Here is a 25,043-nt window from a genome sequence, read left to right as displayed (position 1 = left end):
TTGACAAGAGGAATACGACATTTGAAGCCCATCTCCAGGATCCGTCTGTGTGTGGTGGCTCTTGATGCACTAACTCCAGCCTCAGTCCACTCCTTGTGAAAGTCCCCAACACGTTTGAATGGTCTTTTCCTGACAATCCTCTCCAGGCTGCGGTCATCCCTGCTGCTTGTGCACCTTTTTCCCCCACACTTTCCCCTTCCACATAACTTTCCATTAATGTGCTTCAATACAGCACTTTGGGAACATCCAACTTCTTCTGCAATTACCTTTTGAGGTTTTCCCTCCTTATAGAGGGTCTCAATGATGGCTTTCTGCACAACTGTCAGGTCAGCAGCCTTTCCCATGATTGTGCTTCCTACTGAACCAGACTGAGAGACCATTTAAAGGCTCAGGAACCCATTGCAGGTGTTACGGATTGAATAGCTACTGCACCTTTTCTGAGCTTGTTAATTTGGGGTTTTCATCAGCTGTACTCCATAATCATCACAATTATAACAAATAAAGGCTTGACCTATCTCGTTCTGCATGTCATGAGTCTATCTCATATATTAGTTTCACCTTTTAAGTTGAATTACTGAAATAAATGAACTTTCCCACGATGTTCTAGTTTTTCGAGTTTCACCTGTATGTATGTACGTATCTATCTATCTATCTATCTATCTATCTATCTATCTATCTATCTATCTCTATTTATTAATTTATTTCAAAATTACATTTGAAGAACAACAGAAGAATTACATCAGTCCTGAAATCTCAAATGCATTATGAAAACATATTTTTAAAAGAACATAAATACAAAAATGATGGCATTATACAGAATAACAACAACAGGGCTACCTTCACACAAGTGTGTGTTGCACAGTGCTTCCTCAGTGTGCAGTCCAATGCAGATATCCTCCCCGTTAGAGGGCGCTGGGTTGGTGCAGGTTCGGGTGCGCTGGTAGTGCCCTCCTCCACAAGTTGCTGAGCACTGAGACCAAGGAGTCCAGCAGGACCACGAACCTTTCACTAAGGATCATTCAAAATAAAACAATACAAAGATGCAGGCATACTTTTCACCCATCTGTTAATCCCATCACAATAAAAAAAAAACCCCAAATCATTATTTCAAGGAGAAGAAAGCTATGGAGAAGCTACCACATTAGATGAATAGCATCCTATTTGCCTACAAATACTTTTCCTCACTGTTCACAAGTCCCTACTGGTTTCTTTCTCTGCCAAAATGATTTAAGTTAGTTCATTGCATTTCTGGCCCCTCCAAGCACATAGTTCTGAAAAAGGAGGGAAGGAATGGCTATGATTATAATGCAAAAGTAATGACTATTCTCACACATGCACATTTTTTGCAATATCCAAACAATGTCATTGGCATCAAAAAGCCAGAACACATTCCCCCCACATTTAATCTGGATTTACCTTGTCTGAGAAAAATCTGATACATTAAAAAAAAACCACCTTTTGCCAACAATATATTTGTGATATCTGAATGGCCCTTTACAATATTAAGCTCCTGTCTGAAAGTCCCCTGGAAAAGCACTTCAAGGTGCACAAAACCAACAGGTGTGGTTTTGGGGGTTGGGAAAGGGTAGAGAAAATGGGGAAAGGAAGGCTCCTTTACTGTTCTAATCCAGTAAGCAGCAGGGCCATAATTTCAAGGACTAGTTAAGAAGGAAATAATATTTCCTGATTGCCAGTCAGGAAAGAGTAACCAATACTTGGAGGTGGGTAAGCCATATTGAAATAAGCAAATCTGGACCATGGTGAGCAAAGTCAAAGTACCAGATCTAATCTTAAACTTAAAGATACATCTGATTCTGCACAGCTCTCGCTTTACTGAAGGAGCAGAAAGTTCTAATGTTTTTGCAGCAATGAGATTTGGTTGCACCCTCTCTGCATGCAGTCCAAACTTTCTTTGCCTTTTGAGGGCTGAGCTTACAGCTATGTATGTTAAATGCCTAGTGCAAAAGTGCCAGCTCAAACATCAGGAACAATCATGCCATGCAGCAGGGTGAAGTGGTCAGCATTAGATGGCATCATGAGGCATGAACTGGTGTGTGAATGGTGCAGCGAGACTTTTCCACATTGTTGGCCCTAGCAGGGAAAAAGGGGACCATATGTTGGCTCTGCTTCGGGCAGGAAAATGTCTTGGGCCAGCACAGGCAAACATGCCCTACGATGGCAGGGTGAAGAGTAATGGAAGAACTTCATAGCATGCTTCTTCAGCATGCTACTCACACTGAACAAAAGCAGGGAACGGTCACAGTATTTACCTGGACAGGGATGTGGGTTGCAGTCCTGATATTCTATTGCAGATCCTATGCAAGGTAGGCCACCGTTTTTTGGTTCTGGATTGGTGCATGTTCGCTTCCTGGTTCTGAAGCCCAGCTCACAGTCTCGAGAGCAAGATGACCACCCTCCCCAAAAGGACCACCCACCATTGATAATCCGAATAGAGGTCTTGCCGCTTTTCAGAAGGTCATCAACTAAAGCTGGGGGGCAGTGGGGGGGGGAGAAAGAAAAATATAGGAATTAAACACATGGAAAACCCCAGCTTTCTTCCCAACCTTGCAGCAGCAGATGTGGGCAAGGAGTGTTCAGACAATTGCATGGTGAACTATGTTCCGTTCCCAGCTTCAAGGCTTAGATGAAGGCTGGAAGACTGTGTTGCCTAGAGGATCTTAGCCATACAAGGTCACACTGGCACTGTCTCTCTCTTTCCTTCTCTAAAGTAAGAGATTTCTGTGGCAGGTGAACTGCCAAGGCTTCACGATCACCCCAGTCACATGGGCACACTGGCAAGATTCCCTCCCCTGCAGGTGATCATGGCAAATATAGGTTACATTCATCACATAGTGAAGAAAAGAAACTGTGGTGCAGTAAATGAAATGAACCTGCTTAGCCCCACTCATGCCAACATGTGAGTGGTGCTAATGGTGCAGACACCATGCAGTGGTGGTGGGCTGGATGAGGGCCAATGCACTGAGCTTGAATCCTGGCAAGATGAAGGCCCTGTGGGCGAATAGTTATTGTATCCAAGAAATCGGCCAATTACTTGCCCTGGATGGGCTTGCACTCTCTCAGAAGGAGCAAGTAAGCAGTCTAGGGGAGACCCAGGTTTCTCACCAAAGGACTTGGTGGCTAGGAGCACTTTTTATCAGCTTCAGCTAGTGTGACATTGGTTCCTGGACCAGGATAGCCTGATCACAGTACTTCAAGCACTTCAGATTGGATTACTGCCATGCAGGTGAATCTTCCCTTGTGTTTGGCCCAGGAACTGCAACTACTGCAGGATGATTGCCAGCAGGAGAGAGAGACCCTGCTGAGGGATGAGCTGCCAATTTGTTACTGGGTGTATTACCATTAATATATAAAGCTTTCAGCACCTTGGGACCAGTTTGCTTGCCCCATATATACCCACTTGACTGCTTCAATCCATGGCACCCCAATTATCTAAAATACCCCCACAATTGTGCTCTCAACCACACAGTCCTATCATGCGCTCCTGTAGTGTGCAATCACAGCAAGCTGAAGTGACCCCTATACTGCTTGATGTGTGAAGGGCATCTTAATAAACACAGAAATTAAGATTATGCACCTCCAGCAACACAGTGTTTGCAGGTGTGTGAAAAGCTCCCAAGCAAATTCCCTAATGCTCATCCATCCTGACAGAGTATATACTGTCTCAATCTGCTGGCTTTGATTTGCTCTGTTGCTATCAACATAGATCAGCATTTATCCAACCCTACGCTTCAGCTGCCCACAACCTCCTGCATGAATAACAAGAAGCTTAGCTTGGCGCTCGTTATAATCTTGCAATCTGGCAGGACGTACAATCAGTGTCGCAAACAGCTGAGCCGTCATTGGGGCAGAACCGACTCTCTGTCTTCTTCCTGCCAAACTGGAGGTCGTGAGGGTCAGCAAGCTGAGCGCGGCAGGTGTAGCGGAAACGCTGTTCTTGACGAGCGCCACTCTGAGTGATGTTGGTGGGCATCCATGGAGTCCAAGGTGTGTTTCTTCGGACCTCTGGGCAGGCCTCTGGGCTGCAGGTTTTATACTCCTACAGAAATAGGAGAAAATGGGGGAAGGACCCAATTATTAGCATTTACTTGAGGGTTTGCAGCTGTACCAATGCACTTGGGGGCAATGACATCTAAGGAACAACAAGATAAACCTCTGAATATTTGACTCAAAATCACAAAACCACTGAAGCAGTAATAAAGCTCAGAAGATGTATAAATCAAGGTCTGGTATTGCTTCCAGTTCTTTAACAGAATACAATGCTGAGGCGACAGGCCTACGCATGTGTTACATAAAGTGCCCATACTCATGCATGCAAACGAATTCCATAGACAAAGGCCTGGTTGGAGCCGTTTCCATGCGCTCTGGCTTCCATCATGGTGTCCCGTTGCGCCAGAAGCGGTTTAGTCATGCTGGCCACATGACCCAGAAAGCTGTCTGTGGACAAATGCCGGCTCCCTTCTTACCTAGCCCCTAGGTCAATTACCTGTAAGCTCCCTCTCTTCTCTAAGCAGAGGTGTATAGGACAAGTCCTAAAGGACTGAGGAAAAGAGAACATACGAAAACAGCAACGAAAGCCTATCTGAATGAAAACGTACCACAGCACAGCCTGGGCAGGAGTTTCCATTTTCACAAGACCTCTGCCTGGAGTGCACCCCTCCACCACAATTTGCGCTACATTTATTCCAAGGGCCCCACGAAGACCAGAAGATTGGCAATGGGCATGGACTGTTCTCATTGCAGAACCTGGATGGAAACAAAATTCCAGGGAGGGAAATAAGAAACAATAATGCAAGTCAGTGTCCTGGAGCACCCCAAAGGAAAGTTGTAAAAGACTCTGCAAGGAACTGTTCGCACCAGGAAGAAAAAGGCTGACATTAGGTTGAGTAGAAATTCAACTTCAGCACCACAAGTAAAAAGATTAAAGACAGTCAGACAGAAAGAGTTAGTTGTACTTTAGACCCACTGAAATCAACGGGAAATAAATTTTGAGAAACTAGTCCTATTGATTTCAGTGGGACTAAAAGCATTACTTACTTAGTCTGGATCTAAGCCATTCTTGTTAGTGTCCATTCTGGAGGGGCTAGGAATTCCAGCAGGCTGGTTTATTTCCAGTTTGTAATACTTGCATCTTAACTATTTAATTATTTACACAGCTTTATCAATGGCAACAGCTTCTAAGTTGTTTGCATAGATGAACAATGAATGAGATCTCTTTTGTTTGTTGTTTCGGGATTATGGTCACACAAGTTTTCTACCCTGTTTAAAAACTGTAATACTACTGTTTTTTTTTCTAAAAAAAAACACTGGATGGTCATAGCAGCAGAGAAACATCATAGGAGCCAACATTGACTTACGTTTGCTAAGTATAGCAAACTATCCCGCAAAAGACCCATAGATAGTTTATACCCAAGTTAGATGTGCTCATAACCTACTACTTACGCTCACATTGTACCATTATAATACAATTTTTTTTTTCTGGCATTGCCTGGGTGAAGAAAATAAAAATGTTTTAAAAACAGATACATCTTTATAAGTGTGTATTGACAGTACTGTCCATTAACTTAGTACTTAAGCCTTAAAGCATTGCAAACTAATTTAGGCTAGAAATCCAGCTACTTGTAATTAAACTGGCCTCTTTAGGACCCCAAATTATCTAATAATCTGATGCCAATTAACCTAAAATAAATGGCTGAACTATATTATTGTTTAGCAAGTATTACACCGGGTTTAAGTAGCCAAGTCCTTATGAGAGTACAGCGAGTTGATAGATTTGATGGAAACTGGGCAACCATCACTGTGTATGTAACACAATGTTATCTACTGTCAGTATGCCCCCATCCTTCAGAGATTGTTTTGAATAGACTTATTACACAATTATTTGTGGTCCTAAAAACTGAAGTCTACTAAGTTTGCAAAGCTAACTATCTCCCATTCTCTTTGCAAAATTTTCCTTTTTGTATAGGAAATATACGTACAGTTTGCTTAGTTTGTAGTTTTGTTCGATTTATATTCTATGCCTGCCATTTGTAACTGTGCTTTAAGGTTGTAAAAACTTCAAAAACAAAACAAGAAACCCACCACATAGTATCATGGTCAGACATTACTTTCCAAACCTAGCGTGAGAAGAAGCAAGGTCTTACAGTCCATTTATTATGCATATTTATTCCATGTCAGTTCCACTTTGTTCATTTGGACTTACCTCCCAGCCATTAAGGCTTGTGTGAACCCACAATTTAGTACAATCTCCCTGCCTCCTCTGCAGTTAGAAAGTAGTTTGGCCAAACAGATCATGTTCATCTGCCCCCAGGCTTTCTGGATCATTTCTCCAGGAACTCTGGTCCAGGCAAATGTGGCATTCAGCTGTGTTCAGCAGCACTTTCCTTCAGTTAATTTTATTTTTTTCCAACTACTTTTGCTCATTTTAAAAATAAGAAAGTTCTAGCTCCACTTCAGTCATCACATAATAGAATCACCATTGCTATCACTACTTCAATGGAAAAAACGTAGTTATGTTTCCAGTAGTCACAGATCTAATCAAACATGAAGACACACAAACTAAACGAAGTGTCTTTTGCATTTGCAACTCCTGAGTAGGTTTTTGTCTGGAACTTTAGCTGAGGTACTAACCATTTCATTTTATTTTTGGCCCGAGGGACACATTCATCAATGGCCAAACCTCCAAGGGCTGCAAAACAATGGTGTGTGTGGCCACTCCGGATTCTAATATGCTCACAATATGCAGATCAGCTAAGAAGAGGGAGTTACCTCCGCCTCCCTGCTCATCAATTTGATGTCTGGGTGAGGGAACAACTTGTATTCCGACCCCCATCTCAGTGCTGCGTCCTTGTCCTTTTTCTTTGCTTTTTTGCCACCACCAAAATCGGTGGGGTCTTGGGGGCGTGTTAAAAATTTGCTTGTGGAGCCAGATCAAACCTCAATTTTGAGCAAGTCCAGCTACAAAATAAGCTGGCTCTCCCCTTCTTACCATGTTTAACAAAGAATCAGGCCTTTTAAAATAAGATTTACTTACTTTATAATCATACATTGGTTCACAGCTACAGTAGCAGTAAAAATTATGCAGGCAAAATACTTATCTTTATAACTAAAGCTGGACCAAAAGGAGGCATATCTGCATCCAATGCTGGTCAAAGAAAGATGGAGGGGGGGAACATATTATGTGTCCCTTCCTCTCCAGACAGAGGAGGGGAAATGACATCACACAGAACCTCTCTACCAATTCTATTTCTATGATCTTAGCCCTTCTCATGATAACTAGCAAGAATACGTATTTGTTAGGTTTGGCTGCAAATCTCCCACAAAACACACCCCTGGTTTTCTGACACTCAATACCTGTGACTTCCAAGCATGCTTAGGGTGGTTTTTATTTTACCCCCATGGCTCATTTTTGGCTCCACTTCTGTTAGCACTGACTAATTTAGTTTGCTGGTGTGGGGAGTGGCATGCCATCTAAAGACTATCAACCCTCCTATGAAAATGCAGCATATGTGCAGTTCTCCTTTTAAATATGCATACTATTTTCTTTCTCTATTCATAGCATAGCATAGCATGTGTTGTGGCTAGAGCATCCTTATGCTCTTATTTCACTTCTTGAGCAAATTTCTATCTCATCCTTCAGCACAAGAGCTGTATAGCTGGCTAACAGCTCCCATTCTGAATAGCAAGTGGCAATATTATGTAGCACCACAGCATACTTCACTGAAAAATTCAGGTTTAGCAACCTCAACAGCTTAACAATGCCATACTTTCTTTAAGTTATGGGCCTTGTTCCAAACTATTATTTTGACATATGGGTGCGCAACACAGTAACATATTTATCTTTATTTAAAAGGTCTGTAAGGCAGCTTTATAGGCAAAAATGAATAATTATGAGATCAATATAAAAACACAATATGACAATGATGAACCTAAAACACACATAACGTAAATGAAATAGTGAAGACTAGAAGCAGCAGAAGTAGAAGAATACAATAAATCACAATCTCATTCACAAAAGGCTTGGGGGGGTGTGAGAATTAGTTTTTTTACTTGTTCCCTAAAAGATTAAAAATGGGTGCCAAACAGGTGTTTCTGGGGAAGTGTTCCACAATCAAGGCAAGACCCTATCCCCAGTTGCCACCTGCCTAACCTCTACAGGTAGGGTCACCAGGAGCAGAGGTCTCAGACGATGATCTCAGTGAGTGGGCAGGTTCATATGGGAGAAGACATCTGGGATGGGTCACTAATCCATGTGGTGTAATGAATCCTTCAAAAGAAAACACAAGAGCTCTGAGCCAAAAAAAAAGTCTCATAGAAGTTTAGGGATGGGGAACGACTCTCACCGCTCCTCTCTGCTTTGTCCGACACAGACCCTGCCTCCGTATCGCGGAGCAGGGTTGCTGCACGACCTCTGACGGACCTGAAAGCCAATCCCACAGGAAGTGCTGCAGGGGGCCCAGGACGACCATGGTGTCCAAGCTCCATTCCTGACAGAGGGGAGGGGGAAGGAAGAAAGATAAAACATGGCATCTGGGTTAATTCTTGTTTTTTCAACTTTAACGCTAAGTTCAACACTGCTGGCTTTGGAGTACCAACAGGTTGCAGAGACTGACTAGCACTACGAAGCACGCTTCAATAGAGGTTAGCCCAAGAAACAGACAGAGATTAGGGTTAGAATTCTGCATGTGCTTTTTTTTTTTTTTTTTAGTCTTCCCCAACTTTTAAATTTGAACAAACAAAATCCATGGCAATTTCATGTTGAACAGATTTAAGCCTATGCTAAACATAATAAGGGCAGGTGAGGGTTTCATTTTTATACCCTCCATTACTCATAAATTTGCAAAGTTTTGTATCATTTTCTTGAGTTCCTTATGAAACCTTTTTCTAAAAAAAATATGTCATGGTGTTGTAGAAAAACTTGCAGAAGCAAATATGTGGGGTGCTGTAAGGGGAAGAATTACAAAGGGTTGGGCATAAGAGATGAAAGATGCCCTGACCTCACTTAGGCACCTTCATAAACAGTATTTGCTACACATAATAAAGCTTTATAAGCACTGAATCATTTATTTATTGTATTCTAAAGGCTCAGAATGCATTACATTTTTAAAAAACAACAATGAGAAACTAAAAAATAGACATACTGTAATTGCATAAAATATAAATAAAAAACACAAGCAGTTTAAAACATCAGTTAGTATTTCCTTAAGCATAAAGACAAGACAATTTATTTTTATGGACATTTGAAGATTCAGGGAACACTCTTAGGATTAATAGAGCATTCTATTGGTGGACCTGGAATATGACAAAACAGACTGCTAAACCATCTGTGAGGTGCTATTTCTCAAGAAACTTTCCTCCAATTTCAGGCGTTCTCCTCGCCCAATACTTGTTCAAATTTCTCTCATTTTACATTTGCCTTTTAGATCACAGAACCCTAGATTCCCAAATGATGTGTTAATCTCAGGGCCCGTTTAATAAAGAAAAGACAGATACTGTGGTGGTCAATTATTTTGAAAATGACTGGAACATATTCTTCTTTCTTAGAGTAGGTATGTGTCTTTCCTTAGAAATGCAGAGTCGCAACAGAAAAGACATTTCAGGGGCAAAGTTATACCCCCTCCTCATCCAACTCCAAATAATTGTTATTCTACCAAATGTAGTTTCCCTTTTGCCATCGCACACTCCTGCTTTTCACCTCAGTGGCCCTGACCAAGTGACAGAGCAACTATTTTCTACAGTTCGTTCTCAAGTCCATATCACATGCTGTCCTGTTACTTGTGGTCCTGAAAGTTGAGCTGGTGAACAGATGTGTTGATTTTCCAAGAATTGACTGAATTAATAAAAGTGTTTGGCAACCAGTGGGTACCTGGCAAGGCACCAGCTGCAGCAGGAAGCTTAAATTAAAACCTGCGTAGCCTTCACGGTTTTCAAGTCCGTTATCAACTCTCCCATTCTCTTGGCACTGTTCTCTTTTCTTTCATAAGAAGGTCAGGAAATAAAAAAGGACTTCCATACAAACTGTGATATAACCCATGTTTTGCCTATTGTTTCCTTGACCGTCTAAGAAAGACATGGTACCCAAAACTTAAAATATGTGATTACAATAAATGAATAAATGCTTTCTATCACACCCCTGAAAGTGGGTAAGGGGAAGCCACAGAAATCAAAACCACCAGTATCCAAAACTCAACTAAGTAATATATTTCTAAAATCATTCCATGTTTTGTGTGTAGTTTTAAACCCTTTTAAAATCATCCATCCATATAGCAAAACATTTGATTAGCCAAATGTTTTGGATAGTTGCCATGTCATTTGGATAAATGAAGTTCTACTGTATATGCACATATTTTGTTTTGAAGATTAAGATTTTTAAAGGAGGAAGTCTCAATTTATATTCAAAGTGTAGACAATCTTCAAGAAGGCTTTCATCAGCCCTGTGGCATTTGCAATCTTAGATCTCATTTATAACTAAAACTCTTATTTAAACTTTGTAATGAAAGCCTCGCAATGCCATACGAAGACAGTTAAAATTGAAATACTAGACCTGCAATGAGTGTAAGATGATCATATGGCTGTATTTCTTAACAGTCACTGAATTTTAACACTGAATGCATTTCTCATCCACTTCCTACAGGCTAATCTTGTGGTATCCCACACTTTTAGAGATCATGTTGTTGGCAATGATTAAATGATTGCATCAGCTGCCTTATGTCTCTTGCAGGCTAGAGGATGCTCCACATGGTAGAATTCTACCAGCTGTAAGAATGGCTGATCAAGAGCATAGAAAATTTAAAAGAAGATTGATCCACAAAGGCCCACATGCTTGCACTGGTATGCCTTCAAATTGCTAGGTTGGCAGAAGCTGGGACAGAGCAACGGGAGCTCACCCCATCGTGCGGATTTGAACCGCCAACCTTCTGATAGGCAAGCCCAAGAGACTCAGTGGTTTAGACCACAGCAGCATCCGCGTCCAGCAAACACAGATAGTAGTTGCTACACAGAAGTGTCTACACAAGCCTGAAGAAAAAAGACAGACTAAATCCCGCCAGGTGTGACAGATAAGATGGTCAATTTGCGCAATGGCATCCCTACAGCTTACAGTGTGTGTGCATGTGTTTAGGTCTCCCCAAAATAGTTTCTCCTAATCTAAATTGGATATGAATGCAAAATGGTCAATAAAGATACGTGATGGGGACCATGAAAGTGGGGAAAAAACACACACATGCAATGTGGTAATGATGACATTGATTCAGGGAGCACAACAGATGCGAAAGCTAGCTCTCAGTGATCCACAGCAAACAAAAGGGCTGCCAGTTGAACTCAGCAAGCTACACAATATCAGTTGTATTAACAAGAATAGGCTGAAGCTGCCCATAGTGGCTGGGGCAACCCAGTCAGTTGGGCAGGGTACAAATATAGTAGTAGTATTAGTAGTAGTAGTAGTAGTAGTAGTAGTAGTAATGCTAATAATAAATGACCGCATTATTATTATTATTAGCCAAGCTTTAAATGATCAGCCATTCATTTTTTAAAAAGATTGTTTATACTGCTTTCACTTGTTTCAGTATTTAAACAGTGTTAGGACTCCCATGATGCCATCTGTTAAGAGAGAACTATCAGAAGCAAGGCGTAACAATTGATTATGTTTTTATAATTTAGTTGTACCGCAGGCAATGTGATGTATTACTTTAATGAAGTTAATGCAGCTTTCTTGGTCAAACAAAGCAAAACTACGTGAATTCCTGCAACTTGGGGTGGGGGCAGCGAAAGATAAATCTATCCTTTTCTAATGTTTTATATCTGCGCTGGGGAATCTGTGGCCCTTCATATGATGTTGGGACTCCAGCTCCCATCGGCCCAAGGTGACCTGGCCAATGGTGAGGGCCGATGAGTGTGGCAGTCGACCAACATGGGGAGGACTGCTGGTCCCCATTACTGGTTTATCTGTAACAGTTTGGAAGTGTGAGGTACATAATGAATATACTAGCTAGATGCCCACAAGCCAGATATGTTCTGTGGCAATCGCTATTCTGATCACTGCTATCACAATTGACTGGAAGAACCCTTGTAGTATGAAGTGGTGATTCTATAATTCAAACTCGTAATGGGGGGTGTAATGGGGAAGAACCAAGGGTGGCATTTATTCCAGATTAATTCCTCCAATCTGTAAGTGAGACTTTGAAAATGATTTCTTTGCCAGTAGTTTCACAGTGTCAGGTTTCCTAGTAAACTCACTTGGTATTTGAGAAATCCCTCCAGTGACACGATATTTATTTTTATTATGCTTCTATCCCTGCCCTTCCTCCAATGAAACGAGGGCAGTATACTTGGCTTCCCTCTTTTATCCTCACAGCAACCCTAAGAGGTAGACAAGGCTGAGAAATAGTGGCCTCAACTATCCCAGTGAGTTTCATCCCTGTGTGGGGATTTGAACTAGTGCTCTATACAGCAGAATATTAAAGTTGTAGCAACATTGCTTCTTTTCCTGTAACCTCCGCTTCCTAATTTTAAGTGACTTTTGTGCTCTGTAGGTGAGTTTGACCAAGAAAGAGGCAATAACAGTCAGTAGACAGATGAAAGGAATAACTTTTCACTCTTCCTGCATATACAAGATATAAAAGACGTTCAGGTACCTTGAGCAATTTGCAATCTCTATCCTGGCTCCTTCACAGTCACGTCCACCACACTGAGGCTGAGGGCTGTTACACGACCGCGATCTGCACATGCAGGAGCCTGTGCTGTCACCATCCGAGTGTTCACACGGTTGCCACGGGGACCAGGCCCCCAACTGGCCATCCACCATCAGATTTTTCACCTAATTTAAATAAAGAGAAGTCATCACGGTGAGTCTGTGCATCGTAAGTTGCCCATGAGGGCAAAGTTGCAGTCGAGGCAAGGAGATGTCTGAGAATCTTTCCTACCCCTCTCTAGAAAAACACAATGTCAGTACTCCCTCCACAATTCCATACTGCAGGCAGATACTCATATTTAGCATAACATAAACTAAGGAATGAGCCCTCACTACCAGGGCCAGCCCTACCATTAAACAGAGAAAATCTATTCCTGCCTCAGGCAGGAGATGCTGAGGGATGGGCTGTAAGGTGGAACAAGGGACAGAGTTGTGTGTGCTTTGTGTCCTGCTCTGTACATCCCTAAACTAGCCCACCGCCCTCAGGTGTAGCAGAGAATCCAGTCCTGTTGCCAAATTGAAAGTAATATTCAACTCATTCATTCAATCAATCAGATTCTGCATGTGGAAGGGAGAGGGTACCAGCTTGTCCCCTGCCTGAGGCAGCAAAATTTCTTAAGCCAACCAAATTCACTACACAGTCACTATGTGTGCGGTACCCTAGATATAAGTAAATAAATATCCAATGAGAACAGAAGACTTAAATGAACTGCACATGTTCTTAAGGTCTGATTCTGAACTCTTCATTTCAGCTGAAATTTAAAAAGCAGTGGCAACCATTTCAGTTTGTGGCTACCACATTTCAAATCAGCATCATTTTGACCACAGCGCGACATGTGTGTTGTACCAAAGTGCTTCATCTGTGCTAGATAACTTCCGCTACTCCCACAGTGCACCCCTGTGCAATGCTGTCTGCACACAATATGACGCTGCAGGTACAGAAGGTAAAAAGGATTTGATTTTGGAGATCCACACATTCCTCTTAGCAGAAGCTTTTACCCAGGGGCAGGCAACCTAAGGCCTGGGGCCCAGATGCGGCCCAATTGCCTTCTCAATCCAGCCCGTAGACGGTCCGGGAATCAGCGTGTTTTTACATGAGTAGAATGTGTCCTTTTATTTAAAATGCATCTCTCTGGATTATTTGTGGGGCCTGCCTGGTGTTTTTACATGAGTAGAATGTGTGCTTTTATTTAAAATGCATCTCTGGGTTATTTGTGGGGCATAGGAATTCGTTCATTCCTCCCCCCAAAAAATATAGTCCGGCCCACCACATGGTCCGAGGGATGGTGGACTGGCCCACGGCTGAAAAAGGTTGCTGACCCCTGCTTTTACCTCTCAGGGGAAATAGCACCATCCACAGTTGAAGCAGCAAAGCAAAGCTAGAGGGGCACTTGCCCGCAGAGCAGCTCGTCAGCTGCCACTAATAGTTGTACATGTTTATTTTTGTAGAGAGGCGCTTTCTCCATCTCACAAGAGAATCAAAACACTATACCTCTTACCTGAGGCAACTCCAAAAACACACAATGAATTAGTAAGGCATTTAGGTTTACAAATCATAAGTTTCTACCTCCAACTTCTCCGCTCCTCTCTTTTTCCGGCACAGTTTAGCACTCCCTTGGCTCTTCCTATAAGCAGCCGCCACCCCCATCTCAAGACTATGAGAACTGACATGGAAGTAATTTAGGTCTGTCGTTATGCTCATCACACTGTAGTCAGAGGACTTTAAACATCTGTTGCAAAGCTTTGTTTTCACCACACTCTAATTCAGCAGTACACAAACAATAAGCACCATGGGGGAGTCTTGTGCTGAGATTTCTCCGCTCTGGATAATGCTCAGCTGGACTACTTGGCTTCGTTAGGAACATCACATATTTAAGCAAGATGAAGACAAACTGGGCAAGATTAATAGCAGAAAGATGACACGATTAAATGCTGAAGAAGCACATAATTTTCTTCTTCTTCTCTGGCACAGAGGAGGATGCTAGGAGGGAAAGCCTTATTGCAGCCCTAACTCTCCCATCTCCTGTAATTAATCGGAGATGGTGCTGGCTGCCCATTTAAAGGCTGCATTAAGAGGGGAATTTTGGGACACGGGTGGTGCTGTGGGTTAAACCACAGAGCCTAGGACTTGCCGATCAGAAGGTTGGCGGTTTGAATCCCCACGATGGGATGAGCTCCCATTGCTTGGTCCCTGCTCCTGCCAACCTAGCAGTTCGAAAGCACGCCAAAGTGCAAGTAGATAAATAGGCACCAGTCCGGCGGGAAGGTAAACGGCGTTTCCGTGCACTGCTCTGGTTCGCCAGAAGCGGCTTAGTCATGCTGGCCACATGACCCGGAAGCTGTACGCCGGCTCCCTCAGCCAATAAAGCGAGATGAGTGCTGCAACCCCAGAGTCAGCCACGACTGGACCTAATGGTCAGGGGTCCCTTTACCTTTACCTTTAAGAGGGGAATTTTAGGAAATTCACAGATAATAGGTCTTACTACTCACAGTGACAATATGCTACCTCCAGTTTCGGAGGCTGCACACCACTGAATACCAGTTCCTGGGAGATCAGATGAGGAGGGCAATTACTTTCAGGCTCTGCTTGTGGGGTTTTCAGCAACCATCATGTTGGCCACTGTGGGAAGGAAGATTCTGGGCTAAGTGAACTCTTGGTCTGAACCAGAAGGGTTCTTCTTTTTGTTCTCAGAAAATAAGCAGGTCAGAATTAATAAAGTAATGGAGAAGTGTCCTGTGTAATTTAGCCCTCTTCTAAAATTGTGAACTTTCATGTGTAGAGAAGCTTCTGATTTTCCTATGTTTGGGATTTTTCACCAGATTTTAGCAGGTCCAATTTACTCTCCTGGTTATGGATCACTCCATACCTTCTGTTATTTTTTCCAGCTTGCATTTATTGAATTTGAAGGGATGATAAGTGCACAAGTAGCAGAAGTAGTAGTTTTGTTTTAAAGAAAAGCTTATCTACTGGTCTTTGAAATCTATTATGATAAACGTATGACAACCTGTGCACGTCACACTTTTTCTGCAATCAAGAGAAACTGACAGGGCTTCTAGGAAGCCTTGCCAATTTCACCACTATCATTTGTACACACACACACACACACACACACCTGAAGTGTTGTGGCATGCACCTGTGGTGGTGCATGAACATGACCTTTTGAAGAAACAAAGTGCTCTTTGTCTTGGAAGGCTGTTTGGGCAAGGGAGGTGACCCAGCTGCTTCCTTGAGGCAGACAACAACCAATGAGCCTGTCACCACAAACAAGAGAAGGAGATCCATGCATGGAAGAAGGATTTTGTCTGTATATCATTTATTGCAGGCACAGGCAAACTCGGTCCTCCAGTTGTTTTGGGACTACAACTCCCATCATCCCTAGCTAACAGGACCAGTGTTGTAGTCCCAAAACATCTTTAGAGCCGAGTTTGATTTATTGGATCAAGAACCATCAAATGTAAATTAGAGGCACATAAATCTCAAACACCAAAGTGGCGCTTCAGAGTCATTGATATATGAGCACATATGTGAGAAAGCCACTCAAAATATTACAGCAGGAGGCTTTGTAGTATACTATTTATTGGCACTATTAGAAGTACTTGAACCAATCCTGTCATGCGACTAGGTAGACAAAGCTATAGCACACCTCCAATCAACTTATTTGTGGCAAGGCAAATAAGTTACTTGTGCACATTATTACATATTAACACCATGTTTTCAATTTCTCCTAAATTCAGCAATCTGTTTTAACAAGGAGAGAAGAGACAGAGGGCTGGAATTCATGGAACGGGGTGGATTGTGGGACAGGAGGGAACACAGGAGTCAGACCACCAGGTCCATCAAGCTGGGTATTGTCTACTCCCGACTAGCAGTAGCTCTGCGGGGCTTCAGGCAAAGTTTGCTCCCAGCCCTTCCTGGAGATGCTGAGCACTGAACCTGGGACCTTCCGCTTGCTAAGCAGATAATCCGTCACTGAGCTATGGCTATTCGAATCTCCATTGCGCTCACACGTTTTTCCCATCTGCAAAGAGTTCACTTGCATTCTCAAAAGTCTAGCACTGATCATTCAGCCTCCTGAGCATTCTCCACTGATGTGAACAGGGAACTGGGCTCATGCACAAGATCTGCACCAATGATTGCAAAGCGAATCCGGATCAGGAAAACAAGAGCTTTTACAAAGATACCAAGCTACTTTGAAATATTTCAGCTTTATTTGCTTTAAGATAAGAAGCGGGGCACAGTTAAAGATGTAACTCTAAGTCCAGATGTGTTCACTTTAATTAAAACAAATCTTTTTTTTTTCTTAGCTTTTATTTAGGCAAGATGCTTGCTGGGTTTTGTTTTTTTTAGGAAGTTTTGCTTTAATGCTGGATGCTGTTCGGAACAGGCTGTTGCAGCCTGCACGGACCCTCTGATCCAGCAGAGCTGTTCTCATGTACTTTGCTCAGAAATCAAGGACATAATTTGGCGTAGTGCTTTAATTAAGAAGCACAGAAAGAAAAAGAAAAAGAAAAATACCAGGGAACCCGAGAAACAATTATTGGATCGTAGCTGGCATAGAGAAAGCAACCACATTTTAATTAAACAAACATGGAAAATTTCAAAACAAATCAATTTTACATGCGGAAACCCTATTTATTACCCACCACCACCACCTTGAACAACATATGGATTATAATTCCAGCCTTCGGTTTGTAGCAATTTCTTTAGAATAAATTGTTTAGGATTCTGATTAAGAAAATATGCACTGATCTAGTCAGAAAACAACCCTCCTTAGTGGCTTCTCTGTAGTTCATGCATTGCCAACCAGGTTTTTTTTTAAAAAAAGAGTTGGGGAGAGATTTAAACACCATCTTTAATAGAATTAATTTCTGAAGCCTTGATCCAAGTAATAGAATCCTCCATTAATCACAGCTGGCTATGTCTTATATGAAGAATAAGAGCCAATTCCTGCATGCTACTCAAAGCATAAATTCCTAATGGATCTCAGAAAACTGCCTCACAGAGAAAGGATCTAAAACAAGAATAACAATTTATTTTTCAAAAGAAACAAAACATTAAAGACAGTATCACTTCAGAGATATGGATCGTTCGCTAGAAAAGCTATTTGAAAAGGTGAGACACCCCTTGCTCTTCAAGTTCAACGCTTCTTGTCCAAAACCTTCGTCTTGCTGCTCCCATGGTTACAACAATCCTCCCATGTACATTCCTATATTTTCAGCCAACATCACTGCCACAGTGCAGCCTGGACTCCCAAGAGTGTCCTCTTATGACTTCCCTCCCTTAGTGTCTAATTGGAAGTAGCAGCAAAAGGGCCCTATAAAAAGAATTTATGAGGCTGCACTAATACACACATTTTCCCCTACAGGCAGAAATATTGCTTTGCTTTATCCTATTTCTCTTCACAAAATGGTACAGGGAAATGAAAAATGAGTCAAGGAAATATACTCTTCTTTTCCGGAGAGGGGAGGAAACCCCCTGTGTGCACCTCATTTTTCAGATTTGTGGTGAAAAGGAAACAGCTAAAACTTTTATTTTCTCCATGGAATTAAGAAGGCTTAATCTCACATGGTCCGAAAAAAGAAGCCCAAAGCCTGCCTCTGATCGCTTCCAGAATACAGTGGCGGGGCGGGGGGAGATGACCCAATATATGAATTGGGGTGATGAAGTTACTTCTGGATAGCCTAAAGAATGGGTGTTACCTTCCAGATGTTGTTGGGTTCCAGCTCCCAAAAAAGCACAGGCAAGCACAGGCAATTGTCAATATGATATGAAAACCTTCATTGTGTGTGTCGGCAGGGTTAGGGGGTAGACTGGAGCAAAAGCTAGTTAAATAATGAACTACTAGCAAGAAATGCAAGCTACTAAGAATATTAACACATCTGTTCCTCTTATTTTCTCCCCTCTCACTCACCCCTGCTGGGGACGTGGATGGGAGGATGACTATACTACATCCTGCCATTATTTACTCCAAGGTAGTTGCCTCCTGTATCCATGTTACCTTAGAGCAGCAGGTAGCAGACTTTGACAGAGTGAACCTGTATAATTAAAAAACAGCAGCAGCAACAACAACTCTAGAAGTCTCCTCAAGTGTAACATTAAGACACAATAGACAGGCTCTTTTTCCTGGCAGCGTTAGTGTATGCCTTCAACCTAAAGGCAAGCAGCTCATAGGAGGAGAGTGGGCTCACTGCCACAGCAGATTACAGAAATGTAAATTTCTTGCAGAAGGATTAGGTTACACCATTGAGCTTCCCACTGATTCTTGGCACAAGTGATGGAGCATGGTGCTTCCCTTTACTGCATGGAGGAGATGGGGCTAGCATAGCTTGCCACTCTTCATTCTTGCCCAGTGTAGATAAGACAGGGCAGGTCAAAGTAAATGTATAACATGCAGCTTGGCCCTGGAAGAAGGGGTAGAAGGGCAAGAGAAAACTATCCTTTTGTATCAGCCTGAAGCTCCCAGGAAGGCTTTTCTAACACCTGGAGAACCACTGACATAAAGTTAGCGGCCGCTAACTTTTGATACCACAACCAAGAGTGATGACCAGAGAAGGCTCTCAAGGCACAGTACACAGGGAGACTGCTGAAGCTGAACTGGTGTGGCTCTGTGGACTGCCTCAACGGAGACCACCTGGGAGCCCCACATATGCTGCTCTGAGTTCTTCAGAGAAAGAGGAGGGAAGAAGTGCAATAAATGAGTCGTCATTACCCAAGCTGAAAGCCTAAAGTGCATTGGAGTTGCAGGAGTCTTGCAAGGGAAGACCGTACTGGAGACAACATGCTACACCCAGCAGCCCTTTGCTTCCCTTTACACAACAGTCAGGCTGGCCATGTACCCTGCATACACCTCCAAGTTAAAACCATAATAACAAACTTCAGCAGCTGCAATGCCACCCGGACTTCCCCTTCCTTTGACCACAGTCTTCTTACAGCAGCATTAAGTAATTCGCCACCTGCTGATGGTTAAAGCGATAGCCACATACGGTGCACATCAGCACTGTTAAATTAAGTCATAATGTGCTTTGAAGTGATCCATGAAGACTGCCAGTTGGTGTGTTAATGGCTGCTAAAGGTGCCTTTATGGCTGCTGCCCAGGCTGTGCAATGTAAAGGGGGAAGCAAGGGGAGCTGCATTAAGATGGCCCTAATTGGAATGAATGCTGTGGCCTGTATTGCTGCATCGTGCACACACATCTATGACTGCTGTAGGGCCTTTAGTAACCTACTGTCCCATCTCCCCATTCCCCCCCTGCTGCTCTACAAGTATGTCAACAGGTTCCCCACTCCTCCTCTGCACTGTTAAGAGGTAAGAAAAAGACAGCACTAGTGACATGTTTGATGCACAAGGCTTGTACGAGATGTACAGTACTGTTCTCCTCTTCATCATCATGATCATCATCAATTTTATTTACACCCCGCCCTCCCCAGCCAAAACCAGGCTCAGAGCAGCTAACATCAAATATATAACATATTAACATAAAATCAGGTGATCAATTAAAATACATCCTAAAATCAAATCCGAATCAAAGTGAAATCCAATCAGATGGCAACCCGCAAATTAGAGTTGGGGACCTTAAATCCTCACTGGCCTGTTTGTACTGATCTTACATGAGCCTGTGAGGAAAGTTGGGGACCACTTTCATGCAAGTTCTTATAAGGAGAGGGAGGGAGTCAGACTAGACCCCGACCAAAGGCCTGGCGGAACAGCTCCATCTTGCAGACCCTGCAGAAAGATGTCAGATCTCACAGAGCCCTGGTCTCTTGTGGCAGAGCATTCTACCAGGTTGGGGCCACGGCCGAAAAGGCCTCGGCTCTGGTTGAGGCCAGTCTAATCTCCTTGAGGCCCGGGACCTCTAAGTTGTTATTATTTGTGGACCGTAAGGTCCTCCGTGGGGCATACCAGGAGAGGCAATCCCATAGGTATGAGGGTCCTAGGCCGTATATGCAACTTACATTTGAAAGCCACTCACAGTTATACACCTGACTCATACATCGCCTTTCCGGCATAAGCTTTCTGTTGATCCAGTCCCACACACTTTGGTAACCTATCAAAATAGTCAGTGTCATACGAAAGAAGGCAACAACAGCACCATGACTAGTGGACTGTGAGGCCCAAGTCTGGGGCCCTGCACTCCTTGGGGTGTCCCACAGTCACTGGCAGATGACAGTGTGGTGGGAAACTGGAGTACTGTTAGCTCTTGGGTGGTTATTCTGAGGCTGATGTCTGCCAGTCACTGCAATTTCCCTTTTTCTTCCTTTAAGCAAACCAACAACAACATTCAGTTGGGCATGCAATCAAGGAAGCACTGGCAGAGCTTCCGGTGCACCAAACATCTTCTTTTCCCACACTGTAGTGAAATGAAGGTGATGTGTTGTTCTGGGGATGTTGGGAGTGGCTGAAGCTACAGCACTTCACTGGGCAGAACATAAAGCTGAATGTTTTGTTTTGTTTTTTTAAGAGATAATAATACAAAGATCCCCGCTCTTCTTTGCTATGGCCTTGTGAAGTGGGAGGAGAGGAACAGAGTGACCAAAGTAGCAGGGGAGGAAGAGAAAGTGGCAGTGGAGTGGCAGTGTGGGAAAGCAGGATCAGGATAGTGGCCAGGACGGCACAGCAGAGCTCCTGAACAAAGAAGCCATGTGGCAAGCGTAAGCTATAGAACTCTCTCCTACAGGAGGCAGTGATGGCCCAATAAGTTACCGTATTTTTTGCTCTATAAGACTCACTTTTTCCCTCCTAAAAAGTCAAGGGAACTGTGTGTGCGTCTTATGGAGCGAATGCAGGCTGCACAGCTATCACAGAAGCCAGAACAGCAAGAGGGATTGCTGCTTTCACTGCGAAGCGATCCCTCTTACTGTTCTGGCTTCTGATATTCAGAATATTTTTTCCTTGTTTTCCTCCTCCAAAAAACTAGGTGCGTCTTGTGGTCTGGTGCATCTTATAGAGCGAAAAATACGGTAATCCATAGCTACTAGTCATGATACTTTTGACTCTGTGGTCAGAGGTGGTATGATTCTGAATACCCGTTGCTGGAAACCACAGGAGGGGAGACTGTTCTTGTGCTCAGGTCCTGCTTGTGGGTTTGGCCACTGTCTTCTTTTTATGTTTTTTAAGGCACTTTTTATGTTCTTATGAGTACAACGACATGGCTGCTACCCTTCACACCAGCACAACCGACCTCTGGCACCAGATGGTAGCCATGGTAATGGAGGAAAACACAAGATCACAACCATCCAGCATCATTTCCCCACATCAGGGAGGTGTGAAAACAGACCGTAGAGAAGCGTTGCACATTTTAAAGAAGAGAAACGTATGAACTAAGCTATAATCATTCACTGCCTGATGTGGCAAGAGCACAATTTCTTGAGCCAGTGATGCTCCAGTTAACTTTTTTCAGCATGCATCTCTAGGATTCCTCTCTCCAAGATATGGTGCACAATAACAACTAAACTTCTAAATCGTCTGCATATTAAACATAAACCTTCCCATCCCTGGTGTCATTTCTAAAACTCAAAGGAGTCATGAGGAGCCATTTTCATCAGTTTTCAAAGACCTTGAAACAATGATAGTGAGAGGAGCTGGAAGGCTCCCCACGTGGCCAGGCCAGACATTTTCCAAGTAGAGGATTAACACTTCACACACCTATCAACAGGCAGAGGCATTAAGCTGAAGGAGATAACAGCATGTGCAGTCAAGAAGCACTATATCCCAAGAACAGCACAAGAAGGTTATAAACAGGCAATCCCTTAAAACCAGCTTTGGCGGGGTGGGGGAAAGAAAACGTAAGCTTGCCAAGTAGAGGATGGATTGAAGGAATGACTAATGCACTCTAGGGGGAAAAATGAGCTTGGGAACCAAGAATGATAAGAAGAATAAACATCCCAGCATTGCAACTTAAAATCTAACTGGCATGATGTAGATATAACCCTCTGCAACCTTAGTTATATATTGCCTCAGCATGCTAAGCTGCATCATGGCAGAAAGTAACATTATTAAAAAGGGGGGAGTGCATTTGGGTTAAGCCTACGTGCACCTCCCTTCTACCTTGGAGATCTGGTTCAAGGTACAAAACATGCGAACGCATTTCATCACAATGGCTTTGCCATCTCAACACTTCATCTAAATTTCAAATGACCAAGCCACAGATAGCCAACATGGTGCCCTCTAGATGTTGTTGGACTACAACTGCCATCAGGCCCAGCTAGCTTGGCTAAGGATGATAAAGGATGGGAGTTGAACACATCTGGAAGACACCACTTTGGCTACCCTTGAGCAAGACTTCCATGCAAAAATTGCTGCAATTGCATAAACAGCAGCTGCAGATACCTTTAAAGCAGCATACACTTTCCCCAAAGAATCATGGAAACTGCAGTTTACCCCTCACAGAGCTACAATTCCCAGCACCCTTAACAAACCAAAGTGACGGGATTCTTTGGGGGAAAATAATGTACTTTAAATATACAGGGTGTGTGCAGCCATAATCCATTTTCATACCTTTAGCCTTATACCAACTGCAGTTCCCAGGAGAGAGGGAGCCATGATATATGGGTGAGCGGTTGAGAAAGAAATTATACAAACCATAGTAGTATTAATTTGTTGCCCCCGCCCCACACCATGGGAATCATGCATATCAAACAGATGACAGGGCTTCCCTCCATACCTGTGCCATCAAACCTCGTGAAAGTATGCCCTTGGAACACATTGAGACATCAGCTGCCTGGCCTGCACATTTACAAACTTTTCACCACTACAGTGTGGGAAACAACTTCATAGATTTATTTATTCTTACGTTTATATTCCACCTTTCTTCCATTGTGGAACTCCAAGAAGCCTCCCAACCTGTAGGTCTCCCAGCCTGGCACTGATCTGATTCAAACCAGTTTAGCTTCCAACAAGGCGGTGGTCTCATGTGCCTTCAGCACATCCTGAGGTGTGCAGCAACTGTTCAAATTTATCAACCCCAAATAGCATTTGTCATACATTTACCCATTACTGGTTTAACCCTCCACTTACAGGACACTCTGTAATATTCTGACTCCACAGGCTCATATTGGAGCTGTCCTCAATGGTGGTGCAGCGCTTCTGCTTCCTATCCCAGCCGCAGTATGGGTCCCTCGCTCCCAGGCACTCACTGTGTAGGGGAAGAGAAAAAATATAAGCGACATTTCACAGATGGAAACTTAAAAAAATCAGTTACTCAAGTATAGAGCTTCTGTGCGACAGCTGTCAACTCTGCAAGGAAGGTTCATGATGAACAAAATAACAAGGTGATGACAACTCCCTCTCCCCAAGAAAATATCACTCACACAAATCAAGGATTAAAAGCCCATTTACTCTCTTCCAAGGCCCGGTAGATGACAAAGAATTGCTTTGCAAATGTAGTCAAAGAACACTTGTCCTTGCAAATAATGATGCACTCGTTCATTCTCTTACAAAGAACCTTCTGTGACAATGTTTTCTGAAACAACTTGTAGGGGTTAGACAAGCAGAAAGAGCAAGTGGGCCAATATTAAAGGTTATTAGCTTTGGCGTTTAAAACAAGAACAACAATGGCAGCACTTTTAATCATGATCTCATGCCGCCAACCTGAAACAGACACAGTTAGTGTTCCTCAGAAGTCTTTTTTGGTGGTGCTCAACAAAGGATGCATTCATTTTTATGTTCATATAGTCTGCGTATGCAGTCCCTTTCTGTGATTCATTAAAGGGAAAATAACTGTTAATACTTTCAAAATACAGTAAAGGTCAAAGATCAAACTCAAGATTATTTAGGAAAGTGATGTCAGCAACCCTTCTACTCTGGAAGTATCACTTCTGACAGTGAGTAACGGAGCACACATGCTGCTAAACGCAACTTGCTATTTGACTTAGCTTCAGGAAATTCAGAACTTGCATTTAGCATCACTTGTGAATATACCCTTGTCTAGTATAGCCTCTCCTTTAGGTCATTATACGTTTTCACTTACAAAACCAAAAGTGGCTAAACCAGGCCAAATGAATATAGAAACAGGGCTACACTTTAAATTATCATATGAAAAGCTGTGTGGCTTTCTTTATTTAGACTTCCTGTGAACAGGGCAAGGAAGGGACTTAGGTCATACATGCAGAGAACAAGAGTCATAGTCTAGCTTTATCTTCTGGTTATTTATCTGTAGTTCTCCCTGTGGCAGCTAATCTTGTTTGTTTGCACAAAGCCTTCCCTACCATTAGGCAGGGTGAGATGGCTGTCTCAGGCAGTGGATTCTGGGAAGAATGGCTTTGAAGGACAGGGCTACAAGGGCCCCACGGTCTGCCCTGCACCATCAAAGCTGCCCTTTGGATTACATAAGATTCTGGC

At 43.0% G+C, this 25,043-nt stretch overlaps 1 protein-coding gene across 10 annotated transcripts in view; it reads right to left on the bottom strand.

Moving 5' to 3' along the window:
* The window catches only part of SEMA5B (semaphorin 5B), a 356,215-nt gene that overhangs the window by 24,258 nt on the left and 306,914 nt on the right, over nucleotides 1-25,043 (bottom strand). For 9 of the 10 annotated variants that reach the window (XM_083584642.1, XM_083584641.1, XM_083584638.1 and 6 more), the window contains 7 exons: nucleotides 23,721-23,838; nucleotides 12,651-12,832; nucleotides 8,361-8,504; nucleotides 4,617-4,764; nucleotides 3,832-4,057; nucleotides 2,271-2,489; nucleotides 838-1,008 (listed from right to left, as the gene is read on the bottom strand). In XM_083584642.1, the coding sequence (XP_083440768.1) occupies nucleotides 838-1,008; nucleotides 2,271-2,489; nucleotides 3,832-4,057; nucleotides 4,617-4,764; nucleotides 8,361-8,504; nucleotides 12,651-12,832; nucleotides 23,721-23,838 (1,208 nt within the window). The remainder of the gene's footprint in view (nucleotides 1-837; nucleotides 1,009-2,270; nucleotides 2,490-3,831; nucleotides 4,058-4,616; nucleotides 4,765-8,360; nucleotides 8,505-12,650; nucleotides 12,833-23,720; nucleotides 23,839-25,043) is intronic. The other variant, XM_083584639.1, reaches the window with a different exon arrangement.

This window comes from Podarcis filfolensis (genome assembly GCF_964270895.1).
Source record: "Podarcis filfolensis genome assembly, chromosome: 1".
NCBI lineage: Eukaryota > Metazoa > Chordata > Lepidosauria > Squamata > Lacertidae > Podarcis > Podarcis filfolensis.
Note: the sequence above shows the minus strand (reverse complement) of the source record. Positions and strands in the feature narration are given on the sequence as shown.